This window comes from Diadema antillarum, unplaced genomic scaffold, assembly GCF_040938485.1.
Source record: "Diadema antillarum isolate AM-2024a unplaced genomic scaffold, OU_Dant_1.0 scf00000198, whole genome shotgun sequence".
NCBI lineage: Eukaryota > Metazoa > Echinodermata > Echinoidea > Diadematoida > Diadematidae > Diadema > Diadema antillarum.
Window position 1 is genome coordinate 403,487 of NW_027271087.1, and position 22,248 is coordinate 425,734.

Genomic DNA, 22,248 nt, shown 5'->3' on the forward strand with positions numbered 1-22,248 from the left:
TCGTCAATTGTTCGCGAATGTCGTTTTTACTTCGGCGATAATTTCAAAAAAGTTTGAAATTTTCTGCGAACCTTTTCCGCACACTTGGTCGCGATTTGCTCGTGAATTGTTCTCGAAAGTGTCTTTAAAGCCTCGTCATATGCGCAAGACCTTCGCAAGACACGCGCGATGTTCGCAAAATGTTCGTGAAACCCCAAACAGACTCCGAAACTTTGGAGAATGTCTCGCGTATGTTACGCGAAATCTGCGAAGTTTTTCCGATCATTTTACGACGTAATCGCAAACTGTTCGCGTACCTTTTGAGACATTCTCGCGAACGTTTAGCGCACGTTTGGGGGATGTATGACCTATACGTTTTCTACAAATAAAAATCGTAGCATACACCTAAACATCAAACAATTATTAACAACTATAGTAACAAAAGAAATTAAAGACTAGCAAAGAGAAAGAAATGTTTGATATACAAAAAAAAATCGCAGAATACAGTTAAAATTAATCTAAAGTATGTAAAATTTCATTTGAAGTATAGAGATTATGTGATGGAGGAACTGCAAAAAAAAAAAATCATATGCTTTACTAGTGGAGATACGTCCTAGGAAAAAAAATGTAGGCAAGCACACAATAGAAAAATGAGAGAAAAAGAAAGGAGAAAAAGAGGAAAGAAAAAAATTCAACTCAAGACAGCTTCCACCTCTCCTTGGGTACATTTTCTCCCATGATTATTGTAAATTTTTCGTTGTTCGCATTTCCGTCGCGTGTTCTTCGTGTACGTAACATGCTGTACTTTAGCAATGATACACACGACATTCGCACATACGTCGCGGAAACTTCGCACAAATTGCGCAAGAATAGTTTTCGGCTTCATTGTCGGAAAACATTCGGAGAAAAACTTTTCCGAATGCTGGATTTTGTCATTCGCGTCCTTCGCAAATCGTTCGCGTGCTCCGTGAAATCCCACCCTTAGGGTGGGATTTCACGGAGCACGCGAACGATTTGCGAAGGACGCGAATGGCAAAATCCAGCATTCGTATTTTAGTCTGCAAAAGATCGCCAAACGAACGTGAGGGTTCGGAAGCGTCGTCAATTGTTCGCGAATGTCGTTTTTACTTCGGCGATGATTTCAAAAAAGTTTGAAATTTTTTGCGAACCTTTTTCGCACACTTGGTCGTGATTTGCTCGTGAATTGTTCTCGAAAGTGTCTTTAAAGCCTCGTCATATGCGCCAGACCTTCGCAAGACACGCGCGATGTTCGCAAAATGTTCGTGAAACCACAAACAGACTCCGAAACTTTGGAGAATGTCTCGCGTATGTTACGCGAAATCTGCGAAGTTTTTCCGATCATTTTGCGACGTAATCGCAAACTGTTCGCGTACCTTTTGAGACATTCTCGCGAACGTTTGGCGCACGTTTGGGGATGTATGACCTATACGTTTTCTACAAATAAAAATCGTACCATACATCTAAACATCAAACAATCGTTAACAACTACAGTAACAAAAGAAATTAAAGACTACCAAAGAAAAAGACATGTTTGATATACAAAAAAAAAAATCGCAGAATACACTTGATATTAATCTATAGTATGCAAAATTTCATTTGAACTGTATATAGAGATTATGTGTTGGAGGAACTGCAAAAAAAAAAAAAAGAAATGCTTTATAGTGGAGATAGGTCCTAGGAAAAAAAATGTAGGCAAGCACACGATAGAGAAATGAGAGAAAAAGAAAGGAGAATAGAGGAACGAAAAAAAAAATCAACTTAAGACAGCTTCCACCTCTCCTTGGGTACATTTTCTCCCATGATTATTGAACATTTTTCGTTGTTCGCATTTCCGTCGCGTGTTCTTCGTGTACGTAACATGCTGTACTTTAGCAATGATACACACGACATTCGCACATACGTCGTGGAAACTTCGCGCAAATTGCGCAAGAATAATTTTCGGCTTCATTGTCTGAACACATTCGGAGAAAAACTTTTCCGAATGTTGGATTTTGTCATTCGCGTCCTTCGCAAATCATTCGCGTGCTCCGTGAAATCCCACCCTTAGGCTTTCAAGCTATCAAAGTGTATTTCAATATGCATAATGTTATACACACCCAATAGTAAGACGAAATATACCGAGTTATAGTCAATGCCCTGTGAATGCATTAAATTTTGCCGAAGATTCCTAGTATTAGGAGACTAAGAAAAAGAGCAAAATTAGATACGTACCGGTCTCATACAGATTGGTTCTAAATTATAATTCCGAACAAAAACTTGTGCAAAAAGAAAGAGTAGATCGAGTTTTACTAGCACAGTCTTGAAAATGTGATTAAAAGCGTAGAGAAATCAGGGAAGTTATGAAATTGGGATGTTTTGCTAATGTTCATGAAATAGTCAAAATGAATGTGCAAATGAGTGAAGTGATGATGTATACAGTGTCTTCGCATCAGCTACAGTTTGCACAAGAAATCTTAACATTTCCAAAGGGTTTTTTTTTTTTGTCTGTGTTATTCTTCAATTGGAAGTACACATGTATACGCCCATATATCAAATCCCATTATATATGACTGCAGATCATTATTGAAGTGTGAATATCACGATGTTTCACACCTATTAGAGCAGAATAACTGAATTTTCGTCATTCTTTTTTACACGATGGAAAAATTGTCAAGCGATCACATCCTCATCTCACTCATTTGCATATCTATATCAACTGATTGAGAAGTGAGTTGGGAAGATAAGAGAATCTGTAAAATTTCATTTCTTCCTCATTTTTGTAAAGATTTTGATAAAAACACTCATTTTTTTGTGCTTGCGAATGGTTCGTCTTTTATAAATCAAGCTATTTGCGGTTAAAAGTTGTCCTTTTAATAAAGGGAAAATGCATTTGTAAAAGCTAGAAATGCTTTACCGAGAGTGATACTGCATTCAGTTTTCACGCCCGTTGATAATCATATCAACTAGGCCTACATTTTGAATTCGAACAAGCAGAATGGCTGAGGGGTTTTGGTTTTTTTTTCTATCAGATAGAGATATGAAATAATGATATTTGTCACGATGATGCAAAATCAGCTGGATTAACACGTCTCCCCCCCCCCCCACACACACCCATATATATATATATATATATATATATATATATATATGTATATATATATATACATGTATATATATATTTATATATAATGATTATATATAATAATGATATATATTATACATGTTTATATATCATAATGTGATAAAAACTTAAAATGGCATTAGGTATGTATAATACACATGTATAACATACATATAATTATATATATATATATATATATATATATATATATTATATAAATGTGTTTATATCAGTATTCACATAGTGATTACATTCTATATATCATATATATATGAAGAGTTTGTTTGTAAAAACCGATAAGTCCATTTTTGAAGATTTTGCAGTACGGTCTCTGTCATAAAGTACAAAATAATATCTTTCAAATGATATATTGGTCACTACATATAAAGGTATATTTTTGAAGGTATGGTCAAAAGAAGCAAAAATTTTCTTATTATTTTCTTTATTTTTCTTGACCTTTAATCGCAAATATCTCCATTTGACAAATATGGACTTATCGATTTTTGCAAACAAACTCTTCATATATATATATATGATATATATGTGTGTGTGTGTGTGTGTGTGTGTGTGTGTGTACGATGACTGACAGCAATTGGCGCCACGTTTCTGTTAACATATTCAATTTAGCGCAAACATAAACTATATATTTACGTAAGTCTCTTTATATCTTACACAATTAAAAAAAGAGCAAAAACATTTTTCCAACCCTACCCTCAAAAAAAAAAAAAAAATCCAATTTATCCTAATTATCGAACAACGTATTCAAGGTTGAAATAATATCAAATTAAGAAAGCAGTCATGATGTTACAAAGGAGATGTAAAATCTATGAACAAGTATACGTATGTTTTATGTCATGAGGACACACCTATTATTGCTAGATACAGACAGACAGACAGATATACCGATATCGTAGACACGAACCTACACCCAAAGAATACACGCTCGCGCACGGTATATTGATTTGCAGAGAAATGTACAGATGGATAGAGTGATGGAGAATTAGCAAGAGAAATAGGAAGATTAGAAGAGGGAAATTGTTACGGAGACAAATGCTCCGAGGTTAATAAAATCACAAGCACCCATCCCCCCCCCCCCCCACACACACACATACACGGACACGCCCAAGCAGAAACGCAAGCACGTACTTCCTTTGTATATGTTCATTCACAAAGCCCTTTCCTTAAAGAAACCCTAAAAGTCTTGTCTTCACCGGGAAAATATCGACACTAGATTACGTAACCGTCTTTTGTCCAGGGATTGTCCTTGTTCGAAAGGAGAGAACTAGACTTACATGCATTACCAGAACTTTCAGACGAGCCAAAAGCTGCCACAGGAGGAGCAACAATAAAGTTGAGGCGAGCTCCATTGGAATGATTATCATTTGAATGCTAGTCGCAGAAACCGAGGGGAAAATGCTGCGAAATACTTAGCTGGATAACTCAGAGAAGGGGGACATGTCTGTGATTTCGCTAGTGACTGAAACTTCTGTTTGATGAACACGAATATGGCACCTGTTCGCTTGAAATGGAGGGTGAAGCAGAGTGTGTACGCTTTGGTGTGTTTGTCGCTGTCAGTGACCTGCATGGGTCTTCTCCTACTCACCGAGCTTCCGGTAGATCTCACCGAATGGACAGCCGTCATCAGAAAGCGAACTTCATCGTCGATTGACACTACCGACTACGATGATTACGCCTACGACGTGCAGTCTCTTGCCAAACGCTTCGACGATCTGGCGTTTGGAGCGACCACCAACTTGTCGAGCCTGGTGGACGAGGTCATGCACGAGTCTGCCTTAACGTGTATCAGGAGGAGTGTCGTGAATCTTGACAAGGACATACTTCACTTCAACATTCAGGAATACCTGGGCGGAATAGCTCGAGTGCAAAAGGACGATAACCGGGTGTTGTACAAGATGCAGCATAGCCAACTGTACGGCGCGCCAAAATGCGTCATTCGCATCGCCAAGTATTGCTCTACGCGCTGCAGTCACTTCATCGGAAACTTCTCCACAGAGTGGCACCGGTTCAGTTGTCCTGGTGTGACGTCATGCCAGGTGGAAACGCGCTTCGTGAGTCTTCTCACCCCGGATATCATGTCTTCGACGGATATACTCATCATCGTTGGTTCCCTACACGAGAGACTTCACCTGGAAGAGCTCATGGCCAGCCGACCCCCAGGTCAACTCTGGATGTTCTACTCCAGGGAGAGCCCCCAACACGATCCCGAGTACGCACCTCCTCAGGGAACTCCGAATCCATACAACCTCACAATGACCTATATGCCAATATCTGATATGTACTTTCCCTATTGTCATTACAACAAGCAGGCAAAAAGCCGTTTTCCACCACTCCCGAAGAAGACTAAGTTGATGGCGTGGATGGCTTCAAATTGTCACCGTCTGTCATGGAGGAGGAACGAGATTGTTGAACAACTGCAGAAACACTTGCCGATAGACACGTACGGGAAGTGTGGAACGCTCGGCAAACTAAATGAAAAGGAAGCGCGGGAAACGCTAGGGCAATACAAGTTTTATTTGTCGCTGGAGAATAGCGAGTGTCGAGACTACATCACGGAGAAGATGTGGCGGACGAGCTTGCCGAATGGTATCGTACCGATAGTATATGGCGCCAGCCGCAGGGACTACGAGAGAATAGCACCACCAAATTCCTTTATTCACCTGGAAGATTTTGTTTCAATGAAGGAGTTCGTAGATTACATACGCGCTCTGGACGCGGATGACGAGCGCTACAACGAGTTCTTCGCGTGGCGGGAGCGCGGCGCAGTGGAGTGCCATTCAGCCCGGTTTTTTATCATGATGCGACCTGAAGTGAATTTCTGTTTTCTCTTGAGGAAAGTGGTCCATCTCCACAAGAACCCGGAGACCTCCTGGCAGCAAAAAGTTCCAGACTTCAAGAGCTGGTGGACTAACCAGTGCAGTAACACTAGCCAAGAGAAAAAGGTGCTTGGATTTGACGTCCATCAACCAAAAAGAAAGAAAACGAAGAGTCGAGTCCAGGCAAGCCACACTGAATCATAATCATCTCTGCTACAGACAGCTAAATATGAGCTGAAATAATTGAGTACACTAATTTCTTCAATTTTGTTGTGCCTATTGTACTTGAGTACTGTAGATCGGTTGCTACCTCCAATATTATGTACAAATTGAAGTATCCATTGTTAATTATATTTAAGGGGTATAGTACAGTTTCGGTTGAGATGGGGATTTAAGTTTCAAACTTTTTTTGACGATGATTTTTGGAAACATTTGAGAACCTGTTACGATATGAACTATAATAGAATCTATCAAGTTTATTTAATGAAAATTGGCTTTGAATTTGCTGAGCTTTCCAAAACAAAGCGATTCTACATAACAAAAGGTGAGACCCACCTTTTATTGCTTTGTTTTAATTTGTTTTTGGATATCTCAGCCATTTCAAAACCGATTTTTCTGCAAATAAGTGTGAATTCCTCTTAAAGAATTGAAAACTCATTTACATTTCATAAATTTGTTTCTAAGTATTTCGCAAAAAAGTTAAAAACTGAATCCTCACCTCAACCAATACTATACCTTCCCTTTGATATAATTCATACAGAGATAAGAAGACGGGTGGAATGTGGAACGATCAATGGTTACTCTGAAATCGCAGTGTTTTAGAATAAGGCTTGAAGTTATGGTATAATATTGTTTGAGGTGAAGATTCAGCTTTAAACTTTTTTTGCGAAATCCTTCGAGAACAGTATATGAAATTTTAAAGATTATACAATAATTCTAAGAGAAAATCAAAGTTTGTTTGATGAAAATCGGTTTTGGAATTGCTGCGATATCCAAATAAAAAGTAAAACAATGCATTCTAAAATAGAAGGCGCTTCCCATTTTTTATCATGATCTATTTGTTTTGGATATCTCACCCATTTCAAAACCAATTTTCGTAAAATAAACGTTGAATTCCTCTTAAATTGTATGCTCTTTCATGTTCCATAAGAGGTTTCACATTATTTCAACAAATTGTCATTAAAAGAGTTTGAAACATGAATCCCCATCTCAACTGAAACTGTACCATCTCTCTAAAGACGTACTTGTACAGAGTGCATACCTTGACATCATATAAATCGTGGTTTTCATGACTGTCCATGGTGACGCTTTGAAGATATTTGATGACTCCATCTATACTCGACGACTTGTACGCATATAGTATCTTTCATATCTCTCCTCTCAAGATGTATGATTAAGAGGGAGACCGGGGGAGAGTGATTTGTTACACACCGTAGATAGAATAGAATTTCTTCATGGTGTCAGGATGAAAAATATACATTGTATACAAGACGCTGGTTTTTATGACAATCGCTTGGTTGAATATAAAGCGCTTACGTGTCACACTCGACTTGCGTAGTAATCTCCGACCAAAGCTAAAGTGTCACAATGGCGGACAGCAAGTACCTGAGCTACAATTGTACGTGAGATCGTTAAATAATGCTGCTCTCACCAAAGCGTGAGTATATCGTGGTTCTCTTCTTAACGTCACCTAAAGGGATCGTATGGTTTTGGTTGAGACCTAACCTCAGGTTTGCAACATTTTGTGGTGAGTTAATGAGAAACCTGTTATGAAATATGAAAAAGCACGCAATTCCAAGAGGAATTCAACATTAAGGCTATTTGATAAAAATTACTTTTGAAATGGCTGGAATATCTATTAAAAAAACACCAGAGCAATCCAAATAAAAGGCGGGACGCACTTTTATTACGAGTGCTTTGATTTACTTTGTTTTGGGATTTCTAAGCCATCCCCAAACCGATTTTCATCAAACAAACTTTTCAGTTATTGTAAAATAGCATGCTCTGTTATATTTGATAAGTGGCTTCTTGGTCCTCGCAAAAAAAAAAAAAAATTAATAATAATAATTAAAGTTTAAGTCTCATCCCCACCAATACAATACTACCTTTTAATGTGATGGTCTTGAGAGATATTGCTCTCAAAAGTCAATTCATATTCTAATCGTAACACTAGCACACAATCTCCGTTTCTTAATGTCACAACGTCACTCTCGTCATTTCAAACGTCATAGGGACTGCCTCTTTGAAGTATCATTGACATGTATACTGAACTTGTATAATGTTATATGTGTTCAAACTGGTTACATATAAACAGAAGAAATAGATAGATCGGTTCATCAAAATTGACCTTATATGAGAAAGTAATCAAAATTTACGATTTCACTTTTATACATCTCTACATCTCAACAGTGATATTGATATCAATTATATAAGATTAGGTAACGATGTTATATAATTATTGTATATAAATTTTATTATACTTGAAATAATAATAGACATTTCTTGATGTGTTGCAATAAAGTAGCTATGATTACTTCAGTATTGAAGCAAGCTATTGCCTTTTTCAATAATTATGTTACAATGATAGCCTTGTTATTCGAATTCTATAATATGCGACATCCATTTGTACGGTTACTATAGTGGATAGCAATGACAGTGTATGTAGCAGTTTTTTAATGACATGATTATAACAATGATAATAATTATGATTGTAACGAATATTGAGCGTAATATTAATCATAATGATAATACAGAGCAATTCATTAACTCGTTGAAACCGAATCATGTCAAATCAGGATTATTTTTTGATCTATTATTGTGCATTCCCCTATGACTGTATGTACATGTGTATGTGTACTGTGTATGTGTGTGTGTGTGTGTGTGTGTACACGTATTTGTCGTCTCATAATTATGTCGACATCATTGTGAAGTTGTATACAATCAATCTTGAACTACATACAATCTCAGTAATCATCGAACCTTGTGCCAAACACCTGGCCAAATGTAACTATAAAGCATGAAGTTTATAAGGCACATGACGTCCTTTCGAATAAAAGTAGATACTGTACAATGTAAAAGTCCATGTTGTAGACACGTCTTTTTTGAGAGATTAAGATCACATCGCGCGTGAAATGCAAACTACAAGTAGATTTATGATATAGATATTTGGATGTCACACTACATGGTTATTATCAATACTTTAAGGAGACACTAATTTGTGTCACCTTAACGTTTTCACCTATATCATATCCCACTCAATATGTTTTACTGCTTGCAATTCCCACACACTATCACCCTAAAAGCTGGAGTTTTATGTGATATTTTTTTATTTATATTATATACTGTATACTGTATCTACATGCATAATATGTATAATATATCCATATATACATGTATCTATACAATATGTTTTAGATATACTACATACATGTAAACATACAGTACAGTGTATTCGTTAAAGCAAACACACATAAATTTTGTTCGCATTCATTTGCGCCTATTTCGAATACTGATGAATTTGGGTTGTCTTTGGCTGAATTGTCTGTTTTACTTTGTAAGCTACATCTCAAATTGGGTGAAGGAATAATTCAACACAAGAACCAAAGTTTACAGACTTGCTTCCCCGGGCTGGTTTCTTATGGTTTTAACTGTGCATGGCACAAATCATATTCAAATATAGATTTTCCCATCCATTTTCGCACTTTTGTCATTCAATTTCAAAGATTTATTGTTCAATTTCGTCCCGAGAAGTACGTGGAACGCAAATCTTAACTTCAATTTTGTCAATTGTCATTGTAATTAGTTTTTCGTCAAACATTTTCGAAGACATAGCATTCAGAATCGTCAATTGTCATTCAAATTCATTCCTCCCGCTGACGGATCGCAGAATGTGAAGATCAAATTCGTTTTTGTTCACACAATTTCATGAATTTTTCATTCAAATTAGTCAGATGTTGTCGATTCTTTATTTTGATGGTGAACCAACTTTAAGCCGACATATTTTTACTTTCTCTCGTAAATTGTATCGTTACACATTATCCCCTAACCATTTGCTTAGACAATACACACGAAAAACATGACTGCAAACCAAAATTGATTGAAGGATAAACGACAGTCAAAAGACATAACCCAGTACAGTATGTCAGTGTCACCTTTTGAACCTTAACTCGTAATGTTCAGTTTTTCGCATCATAATGCATGAAGCAAGCTTTAAATTTTGTACCCTGGAAAGCAGCAAACATAATTATGTTATCCATTCTTTGACATTAAACAGGCTACAATTCTACACTTAAATTTTGTCTTTAATCATGTTTGCCCAGAAATCGTTTGTCAGTGTTTTCGTTTGCGAAACGGTGCGTCTGTTTGTATCAGTGTGTACTCGGATTGCTTGTGTGTGTGTGTGTGTGTGTGTGTGTGTGTGTGTGTGTGTGTGTATCTTTGGTTTTGTGTGTGTTTGTGGGGGGACACTTGTGTGTATGTTAACTCCTTAATGTAAAATGTGAACGGTTACGGAAAAAAATACATGAATGACTGGAAAATCACACCGGATAGAGATATGAGACGAATATGAATGAAAATTTAACGAAAATGATTGACAAAAGACGAAATCGATCCTGCTGTTTTGAGTGCTGCGAGTGAGACTGACGAATTTGAACTGTAACCGACGAAAATGTATGCTAAATGACTAAATTGAAAGGACTTTGTTTGAAAATGAACGACAAAAAGCGAATTTGAAAGTAAGATTGGCCTATTCCCGACATCCTGCGACGAAATTGAAGTAAATATTTGTGAAATTGAATGAAAAAAATTTGAAAATGAATGGGAAAACCTATACTACTACTACTACTTCTACTACTACTACTACTAATACTAATACTAATACTACTACTACTCTTACTGCTACTACTACTACTGCTACTACTGCTACTACTACTACTACTACTTCTACTACTACTACTAATAATAATGATAATAATGATAATAATAAAATGATAATAACAACGATAATAATGATAGTAATAATGGTAGTAGTAGTAGTAGTAGTAGTAGTAATGATGATAGTAATAAAGATGCGTTATAGTATTTTGCCAAAGAACAATTTGACCAGCAAAGGACTCATATCACATATTTCTCTTTTCTCTTTTACTGAACCATATTTAATACGAAACACTCACGATGAATACTTGAAACTTATGAGGAAAGAGTGCTAAGTCATGTGAATGTGGTATTTTGTGTTTGGTGGATTATCATGGAGGTTGTAGCATTCCCTTGGCTATGGGACAAAAATTCTTGAGACACCACCAGGCAGAAAATATCTCCTTTGTGTGTTGAAGCTTTCCCAAATCGGACGATGCCCATCTACTTTATTCTCATGGTACCGCGTCCTATATACCGCCTGTGCAATACTAACAGTAAGTCCATCATTAGCTGCCGAATCGCGTACAATGTAAAGCTGGCCGTTGACGTAGTTAATCCTATTGAAAGTTAATACCCACTGACAATTATACGCACAGTGACACACCCTGCGGGTCACGTACTGTAGACTCATCGAACGTCACGCAGTCTTCTTTCTCCTTGCTCTCTGAACCTTGTTTAAGTTTTTTTTTATTTATTGGATAGACAGTGACTATAATACAACGGACAGGAAAGATTTATATGCTAGAAAGGGGGATCGACTCACTTCATACGAAGGGGTCTGATAATCTTTTTGAATGCTTCGTCTCGGTTGATAACAGTCACTTTGATAAATGGCGCCAACTTTCACTCAGATTTATTTTCTTTTTCAGTGTCCCTTTCACGTCTGCAAATCAGAATGTCTGAATCAATTGTGTTGATAAAGAAAATAAAAGTTACAATAACAATAATGAAGATACTATTGATGATGATAATGAGAAGAAGATGAGAAGAAGGAAAACAATAGGAGAAAGGAAGAACAGAGGAAGGAAGAGAACCATCAAAATAGCAATGGTTTTAGTTGACAAACCAGTGATTCATTGCAACTGATTGACAAATTGCCCTTCATCGACGTAAATAAGCACCGATTGTTCAGAGCTTATATATAGAATAATGGCCATTTAAGAGTTATGATAAAACTCATAGGCATGTATCCTCAGATGGGATTCGAACCCAAGACTTAATTCTTACGTTCTTGACAAACATCACATCCACTAGATTACACACTGTCATAGTCGTCTAATGGATCTGAATCGTGTCTAGCACTCAGGAGGGGGGCACTGGTACAGAGCAGTAGGCGTCCTTTTAGCGAAGACCCCCAAAACCGGACAATCGCGGATACAATGGCGCAATAGGGGATGAAGCTACGCACACACAATCATGCATGGACGTCTTCTCTATCACGTTGTTTGCGCATGAAAAGGTACAAAAATCTTCCCTTGTTTTTCCGTGTGTTGCTGGTTCGTTTGGAGGAATACTCTCATGGCTCTTAAGCAGAGTAAGTATCAAATGAAGAGAGAAGAAGTTGTGGTTTGTATCATTCAACGCAAACTTAAAGGGGAAATCTAGTCCAAAAATAAGTTAGTCTGATAAAAAAGAGTAAAATCTTGCGAGTTCAACAGTAAAGATTTGCCCGAAATCGGATGAAAAACAAGGAAGTTATGAAATTTTGAAGGTTTGCTAATTTCTGCATATCATTACTTGAACAGTGGATATGAGTATGCATAATGAGTGAGCTGACCTTGTCATAATTTTTCGTTGATCGTGTACAAAAAAAAAAATGATGAAAATTCAATACTTCTGTCATTGAAGTCTAAAACATGATGTTATTCCTGGTTTTAATAACTTCAGAATAGTGATCAGTTAGATCTACCAGGATTTAAGCCTCGAACATAATTATTGCGTTTTAATGAAAAACTGGAAATTTCAAAATTTTATGGACAAACAATATGGCAAGTTATGAGGGAATGACATTCTCATTTTGCCATTTGCATATTCATATTGACCGTTCAAGAACTGTTTCCTGAAAAATTAGCAAAAACTTCAAAATGTCATAACTTCCTTTATTTTTCACCCGATTTCAATCAAAATTTTACCGTTGAACTCGTAAAATTTTACTCTTTCTTATCAAGTTCTCAGACTAACAAATATTTGGGCTGGATTTCCCCCTTTAAGCCTATTCCAATCAGGTCCTTCTGAAGGAGCCAACGAGCTGATGAGCCTCGGTGAGGAGATTCCACTATAAGAAGCCTCCTAACTCGTCTCTCGAGGAAAGAAAATGAACGTAAAATACAGCCTCCAATCCCTTCCTTCCCAAGAAGCATCGATCTAATTATGTCGTCTCGTCATCCATTAAACTGCTAGAGGGGTATTCATTTCCCCCTCCCCGTGCATGTTGCTTTCTTTCATTTTCTTTTTCTATCTGAGAAGACGGTTGGATAGCTCATATTCAGCTGCGCTATAGCTGGTGTTCAATGGGGTCCAGTTGGATGTGAGGCGGGACCTCTGCACCTCTGCACCCTATACTCTTTGCGATGAATGGAATTATAAAGGTTGAACTTTTACGTGTATTAGTTGTGACTCTCTCACACACGGGACCTTAATTTTTTGTCCTGCATATTTCGAGGGGCAGAGTGTTTTGTCTCTATACTAAAGGGGACGGTATCATAGTCACACACAACAATTAGTGGATGTAACAACTAGAACAAATATTCAGTTAAAAATTTTAGAAATTTCGACAAGTTAATCACGGTAGTAGGCTCTAACATTTATGAATTTCCAAAAGCATTTTGTAACTTCGTTTGCTATCATTGTTTTATAATGGGAAGGTCATAACAATTCGTGATGCGGACAGTAGTACACATGTACAACGATATAAAAATCATATAAAGTTAATTCCTCAAATTTATCTTCATGTGAAACTACACAGTCTTTCGATTTGTTCTGACATGATTATGCGAAGGCATTATACAGGTTATTAGACATAAATCCTAATAGAACGATGCTTCATCACACCGCAGAATGTGATTTCTTAGACTTGATGGGGAAAAAACTAATTGTCAGTTATGGTTGAGATGCATAGGGCTTCAGGTTTTTAACTTTTTTGTAAGATAATGAGAAACCATTTATGAAACATATAAGAGCATAATTATATTCGAAGAGGAATTATAGTTTATTTGACGAAAATTGGTTTTGAAATGGCTGAGAAATCTAAAAACAAGGTCGTCCCAATAAAAGGTGGGACCCACCTTTATATTTTGACCAGTTTCTTTGTGTCTGAATATCTCGAAACTGATTTTTCATCAAATAATCTTTTAATTCCTCTTAGTACTGAATGTTTTTTTTTTCATAACTATGTTATATAATTGGTTTCTAAATATCTCGCGAAAAGTTAAAATCTGAATCCCTATCTCAACCAAAAATATGCCATCTCATTGGAATTGAAATACAAGACGTATAGGCCTACAACGATGCATCACCAAGATAGGGTTAAAAATACACAGTTTTTAATCCACCTTATATATAGAATATGGTATACATGTATATATATATATTTATATGATACATATATATAAAATGTATTACATATATATATACATATATATATACATATATATATATATATATATATATATATATATATATACAAATTGTATATATATGCATATGAGTTACAATGAAACGATACATTATCCATCCACGGATAGATTGGATAGTTTTTAATTCGCCACATACGATCACAAAAACCGAGAGGAAAGTCATCTTTGATCTGTACAAGGGACGGGGACAATTTTCTTCCCAACTATAAGACCTTTTAGTGGAGCGGCATAGCCGAACAATTGTGCATTTTGTGATAAAAGCACCAAATTTCATACACAGGTTGACAATCACGTTCAGATTAAATTTAGATATTGGGCCATCGTAAATAGCGCCCTCAGCGTCCATGGCGGCCATTTTTCAAAATGGCTGCCATAAATGCCATGTTTTCGTAAAATTTGCTAATTTTAGGAGAGAAGAGTCAATACGATTTTGGTTACAAATGGGAAATTACATTCAAAATAAATCTAGCTATCGGACGATTGGAAATAGCGCCCTCAACGGCCATGACAGCCATTTTTCAAAATGGCCGCCATAAATCTAATCTTTTCAAAATATTTCCTAACTTCAGAAAGGAAAGCCAGTAAGATTTTGAAAACAAGTGGGAATTTACATTCAAAATGAATTTAAATATTTGGCCATGGTTAATTGCGCCCCCAACGTCCACAACAGCCATTTTTCAAAATAGCTGTCTAATGTGCCACTTCTTCGATGATTTTGCAAATTTCAGAAGGGAAAAGTTAATAAGATTTTGCCCATAAATGTTGATTACATTCAAAATAAATCTAGACATTGGGCCATTGGAAATTGCGCCCTCAACGGCCATGGTAGCTATTTTTTTCGAAATGGCCGCCATACAAGCCATTTTTTGTTAAAAAATGCAAATTTCACAAGGGAAAGCCATTTTTTTCCTGTTTTTTTGCGAACAAGCGGGAAATTACATCCAACATAAATCCAGATATTGGGCAATTGAAAATTGCGCTCTCAATGGCTATGGCAGCCATTTCTTTTTAAATGGGCACTATAAATGCCACCTTTTCATTAAAAAAAATGCTAATTTCAAAAGGAAAAGTCCGTGAAATTTCGGTTATAAATGGGAAATGACATTTAAAATAAACCTCGATATTGGGCCATCGGAAATTGCGCCCTCAACGGTCATGACAGCCATTTTTCAAAATGGCCGCCATAAATGCTATATTTTTGAAAAGATTTACTAAATTTAGAAGGGAAAGCCAAGGAGATTTTGCAAACAGGTGGGAAATTACATTTAAAAGTAAACTTATTGGGCCATTGCAAATTGCCCCTTAATGGCCATTCCAGCCATTTTCCAAAATGACCACCAGGAATGTCTTTTCGTAGAGTGTTGCAGACGTCAATCAGAATTTCCACAAAGGTTGAAAATTACATTCAAACTGAATTTGATAATAGGCCATCCAAAAGTGCACCCTCAACAGCCATAGCAGCTAAGTTTCAAAACAGCTGCCATGGATGCCCCCCCCCCTTTTTTTTTGCAAAAAAATTGCTGATGTCAGAAGGAAAAGTCAATAAGACTTCGCAAACAAGTTGAAAATTATGCTCAAAAATGAATTTAAGTGTAAGGTCTTCTTAGAAGGCGCCATCAAGGGCCATGCTGACCGCCATGGATGTCTGCCTATCTTTTTTTAAGGAAAGATTTGCTAATTTCAGAGAGAAAATCAATGAAATTTGTACATATGTTGAAAATCATATTCAAAAGAAAATAACTTATGAGGTCATTACAAATGGCACCATCAACGACCATGGCAGCCATTTCCAAATGGCCACTATAGATGCTATTTATTTCTTGAAAATATGATAATGCAAGAAGGAGACAATACCATTTCTTGTGCAAATTGACAAAAGACATTCAAATAAATTCAAGTTTGAATTTGAATTTGAATTTGAAATGAAGATATTGAGCCACCATTTAAACATCGTCCCCAACGGCTATAGCAGCTCTTCGAAAATGGCTCCCACACACTCCTTTTTTTTTTTTGTTTTGCTTAATAGAATACTGCTAAACAGCCATTATATCTAATGCAATCTGGTGTTCAAAGAAATTTAAATTTAAAAAAAGGTTTCATTGATGGGTTAGTTCTAAATTCATGTTTTCAGTTTAATTCTAATTGCAGTATTTCGTGTGTGACAGCTAACAGTATGGATATCAAAGGTATGTGTTTTTAAGGAAGCGTAGCAAGTAAATTAACTTTTTTCGTAAAATGAAAGGCCATTTTTTCATATCTGTCTTAAGAATGTTTAGGAAGTTACATTTTAGAATAGATACACGTCATATAGTCCCATATATTCAATGATATGGTGTTACTGTCAAAGTTAATACATGTCACCATTATCCCTGGATATTCATATCACTCTTTTTTTCGGAATTTTTTCATGTTTGCCACCTAAAATATGCATTCATCGTTGGTGAGATATAATCGCTAAGCATTTGCCTTGTTTATTTTAGTTGCTCCTCAAATGATTTCTTTAACACCATATTTCAGAATATATAATGTCTCTGCGAGTATTCTACGGCCTTCTCCTTCTGAAGTTAAGCAAATTTCCAAGACAAAAAAAGAAGAGTGTATTGTAGCCATTTTGACAAATAGCTGAAATAGCCATTGAGAACACAGCTTATGATGGCTCAATGTCTAAACTTCTTTGTATTAGAAATTGTCAACTTGCGAAAAAAAATTTTATTGTCTTCTTCCGGCATTAGGACATCTTCATAAAAGAAAAATGGCATCTATGACAGCCATTTTGGAAAATGGCTGCGATTAACGTTATTAGCATTTTTTTTTCTTTTTGAAAATTTGCGAAGGAACAATTTCTAAAGTTAATGCAATCCAGCTAAATATTTTGTTTGATTTTAGACATGATTTTTAATTCATGTACACATTTGTTGACTTTTCTTTCTGAAATTACCATTTTTTTAAAGAAAATGATTATGACAATGGCAGCCATTTTGGAATATGGCGGCCATGGCCGTTGAGGGCAGTATTATAATAATCTAATACAAATATTCATTTTTCAAACATAATTTTCAAATTGTGTGCAAAATCTTATTGACTTTTCCTTTTGTGAAATCAGGAAATAAAAGATAATGGAATCCATGGTGGCAATTTTGAAAAATGGCTGCAATGGCCATTGAGGGCGCATTTACAAAAATGTAATACATAGGCGCAAGATATATTTCAAACGAAATTTTTAAATTGAGAGCAAGATCTCATTGACTTTTCCTTTTGGAATTAGTAAATTCAGAGGAAAAGGTGGTATTTATGGCAGCCAATTTCAAACATGGCCGCCATTGGCGTTGAGGGCGCAATTTGCGATGGCCTTACACCTAAAATGTATTTTGAATGTTATTTCCCACTCGTTTACAAAATCTTATTGATTTTCCCCTCTGAAATTTGTAAAATTCTACGAAAACTGGCATTTATGGCGGCCATTTTGAAAAATCCCTGCCATGGCCGTTGAGGGCGCAATTTGCAATGGCCCAACATCTGAATTTATTTTGAATGCTATTTCCTACACGTTTGCAAAATCTTACTGATTTTCCCTCCTGAAATTTGTAAATTTTTACAAAAAATGGCATTTTTGGCGGCCATTTTGAAAAAAATGGCTGCTATGGCCGTTGAGGGCGCAATTTACGATGGCCCAATATCTGAATTTATTTTGAATGTTATTTCCCAGTCGTTTGCAAAATCTTACTGATTTTCCATTCTGAAATTTTTAATTTTTGCGAAAAATGGCATTTATGGCGGCCATTTTGAAAAATGGCTGTCATGGCCGTTAAGGGCACAATTTGCGATGGCCCAATATCTAAATTTATTTTGAATGTTATTTCCCACTCGTTTGCAGAATCTTATTGATTTTCCCTTCTGGAATTTGTAAATCTTTACGAAAAATGACATTTATGGCGGCCATTTTGAAAAATGGCTGCCATGGCCGCTGAGGGCGCTATTTACGATGGCCCAATATCTGAATTTATTTCAAATGTCATTGTCAACATGTGTGCGAAATTTGGTGCTTTTATCATAAAATGCACAATTCCTCTAATTTTTCAAGCTATGCCGCTCCACTATTTGGCGTTGGCTAGGTAATCCAGATCTCCATCGCAAACACGGTTCATCGGAGCCTGTTTGAATAAGGATGTTTTATTTGGGGGAAAGGCGATTTTGAAAGGGGGCAGCACAATAGAACTTAGGCTTCAACTGGTGGATAATCGGTGTGTCTTGACGAAGCTTGGGGTACATGAAAACAAGATGTCACCGGATTGTCCTGCTAGACTCTACTTTTTTCTTTCTTTCTTTTTTGTTCCCATTCATGTGATCTTTCATTATACGGCACAAGTTGCTTGGCGAGAAAGCCGATTATCAAACACAAGAGCAGGGTCTGAATAGCAACAATTGTGCGTGTGTGTATGCGTGTGTGTGTGTGGTGTGTGTGTGTGTGTGTGTGTGTGTGTGTGTGTGTAGGGGTGTGTGTGTGTGCGTGGGTGCGTGTGTGTGTGTGTGTGTGTGTGCATGTGTATACGGAAAGTACAGTGTATATGACATGACATTACGATCTTGTGGAAATTCGAGATACGCATTGGGCAGACATTTTTTGCAGGACTGTGCGGTAATTCAGCGAGATTTAAGCTTGTGAATTTTTCGCTCATAATGCTGAAATACATTTTTATCATCATTTAAAGGGACTGTACAGTACTGGTTGAGGTGAGGAGTCAGGTTTATAACATTTTTTGGTGAGATAATGAGAAACCTCTCATAAAATATAAAGGAGCATGAACTTTCAAGAAGGATTCAATGCTTATTTGCTGAAAAGTGGCCTAAATATGGCTGAGATATCCCAAAAAGCGATCCAAATAAAATTGACAGACCACATTTATTAGAATTGTATGCTCTTTAACATTTCATAGAGTGATTTCTAAATATCTCGCTATTTAAGCTGAATCCTCACCTCAACCAGTACTGTACAGTCCCTTTAACACAATTCAGAAAATAATAGCATAAAGTATTAAAGGGGAAAGAAACTGGCAATTATGACAAGGAAATTAGGTTTGCAGTTAATGAAGTGGAAATATATTTATTTGGAATAGTTTAGTGAATGAAGCGTTGTAAAGTGTACTTATTTGATTGCTGGAGTGAAGTGGGGGTTTAAGGAGATAGATTAGTTTTACAATGGTTCAAAATTTGGTATTTTTAAAAATTTCTGTTGCTTAGTGCTAACGCCTACGATTCGTGATTACATTTATTTGTTTCTTTTTTTTTTGTTAGTTTTTTTTTGGCGGGGGGGGGGGGTCCTGCAGAACTCACTGAAACCCCCATCCCCCAAGTTATGGGCCTGTCCTTTCTACAGAACTACTGAGATGCTTTCAAGAAATTCACGCCTAGTGTTTTAGTATCAAACATGCTTGACGGCAAATCTTGTAAGTGCAGAAGTGCATTTTCAGTGTTCAATGTTAATGTCATGCTCATTACAGTGGGTCCTAATACATGTAATAGTGAAGTCCATGGGACCACCGAAGGCACATTTTAATCAAAGCTCGGTTTGAAAAAAAAAAGAAGAGGAAATGAATGGGGGGGGGGGGGGGGGGGGGGACAATCTGGGTGCACGTCGAGACCGACACCCACGAGTCATAGAGCCAACGAGTTATACAGCTCACAAGTCATACAGCCCATTAGTTTGACACCAACAAGGCCCACGAGACCGACGCATTCAGGCCCGTGTTATATCTGTGGAACTCATGGGCTGTTTTTACCTAGTGTCGAACTCATGGGCTGTATGACTCGTGAGCTGTATGACTCATGGACCTGTTTTCAACGTCGAACTCGTGGGCTGTATGACTCGTGGGTGTCGGTCAAGTGGGATGTCACTAACAATCTTGCTATGGCTAGAGTTTGTGCGCTGAAAGTCCGCCGAAAGTCCGCCGCACACTACACGAGTTTCGGTTGCACGACTAAGCGACTTTGGATCTGAAATAAGCAAGCATGTTTATTCTGAGGCTATTGTGATTTATTTCGGATCCAAAGCCTGTCATTCGACCAAAAGTCGTATCTTGTGCGGCGGGCTTTCGAAGTATCCACCCTGCATGATAACAGGAAAATGCACAGCAACTTCATCATGCAAGAGAAATTTACGGATCACGTGATAAATACGCATTAATGACGACAGGATTAATGGCAAGAGTTTAAAGTAATTTAATCGGTTGGAGAAGTTAGAATTTATATGCACATGGAGCAGACGTCTCCTTGGCAGCAGAGTTCATGCACATTAATTTCACGGAGGATGTGCCACACTAACTATAATATACTATCCACGAAATATAGGACCAACTTTATGTGACACGCGACATCGAGATATCACTCAGCAATATGAACTTTTTCTCTCTTTTTTTTTCTCAAGAACACAAAGAGTTGAATTTTCTCTTTTCCACAGACCTGCATCCAACACCTCGATGCATGCCTTTCGTACACTGCTGGAAATACGTTTTGCTACAAACACCAACGTATTATTGTTCATATACACACAGGGGGAAAGCTGCAGACTCTCATTTCCGCATTTAATGACGTTATATTTGTATCTTTGTGACATTTTAACCACAAAACAGTTACGGAATCCCGCGTTAGCATTTTGTATCAATAATACAACAAAACGTTTATCATTATATGACTTTACATGAATATGAATTCTAGGAATTGCGAGTATCAACAAAAGTCTAAAATCATCTGAATTAGGTACAAACAGCAGTGGGTTACATTCTTTTGAAAAGATGAGTCTCTTTTCTTCGAACTTTCTCTGATCTCCGTTCTTCGTCGCTACTGACCAACATCCAAGACTATCCCTGCAGTACACGTTTCGCAAACATAGTATATCGTTATCAACACGATACAGACATTTCCTACAAAATGTCAATCCCTTCGAAAGAAATCATCATTTTGCGTGACTTTTGTTTGTTTCTATAAGATGTGATCTCAGTGGGAATCAGTTCCTCCCCTTACAGTTACTTATACATGTATCATTCAAAAAAATATCAGAGATAATTTGCATAAATTCATAATATATACAAATACATAACATAGCAAACGTACATGTACACAGACAGCTTACATGGATCCTTCTGCGGTGATACGGTTTGTGAGGGTTTGTATGAATATCTGGTTAGCAATAGAGTTGATGGTGCTGTGATTTTAATCTTAAAATAGACCAACATCTATCGGCCTAGCATACTTCACTGCATCCCGCCGCACGCTTGAGTTGCTGAACATTATACAGCATCCTGAAGAGCTGCCGGCGCGGCAGCTTCGGAACCCCGGCAGGCTACTACCGGATAGAAGAAGCCACGATCGGCACTCACAGACCACGTCATAAAACTACAAACAGCATTGGCTCAAGGTCTCTTTATTTATCCTCTCTACGTCCTGTGCAGTGTGACTACACAGCAGTGAGTCTCAAATATCGCACCAAGGAGAATTTGAACATCGTCAAGCAGGCGTCAGACTGTCCCGAAGTTGAGCAAAGACGGACACTCGACAAAGGAAATATTCACGAATTCGGCTCTGTGGGGGCATCTTAAAGCCTTCGCATAACCACCGGTGGAGTTTCTCACGCTGCTAACGAAAGATGGTACAAATGTACTGGCTTTGGCTTTTGATCAGCGTTTAGCAAAATTCAGGGCTAACTGCGCGCGAAATTGAAAATTCCATATCTTGCCTAGCCATCCTGTGGCAATATCGGGACAATAGG

At 37.1% G+C, this 22,248-nt stretch overlaps 1 protein-coding gene across 1 annotated transcript; it reads left to right on the forward strand.

The window, feature by feature from the left end:
• Positions 1 to 4,605: 4,605 nt before the first annotated feature.
• LOC139723732 (uncharacterized) lies at positions 4,606 to 22,078 on the forward strand. The gene is made up of 2 exons (XM_071634948.1): positions 4,606 to 6,117; positions 21,932 to 22,078. Exons 1-2 carry the CDS (start codon positions 4,606 to 4,608, stop codon positions 22,076 to 22,078), a joined length of 1,659 nt encoding a protein of 552 aa, XP_071491049.1.
• The last annotated feature ends 170 nt before the right edge of the window (positions 22,079 to 22,248 follow it).

Excerpts from the sequence above, each read along its gene's own strand:
- LOC139723732 (XM_071634948.1), top strand. The coding sequence starts at position 4,606 with ATGGCACCTGTTCGCTTGAAATGGAGGGTGAAGCAGAGTGTGTACGCT. Across the intron at positions 6,118-21,931 it reads AAACGAAGAGTCGAGTCCAG|TGTGACTACACAGCAGTGAG; the intron begins GCAAGCCACACT and ends CGTCCTGTGCAG.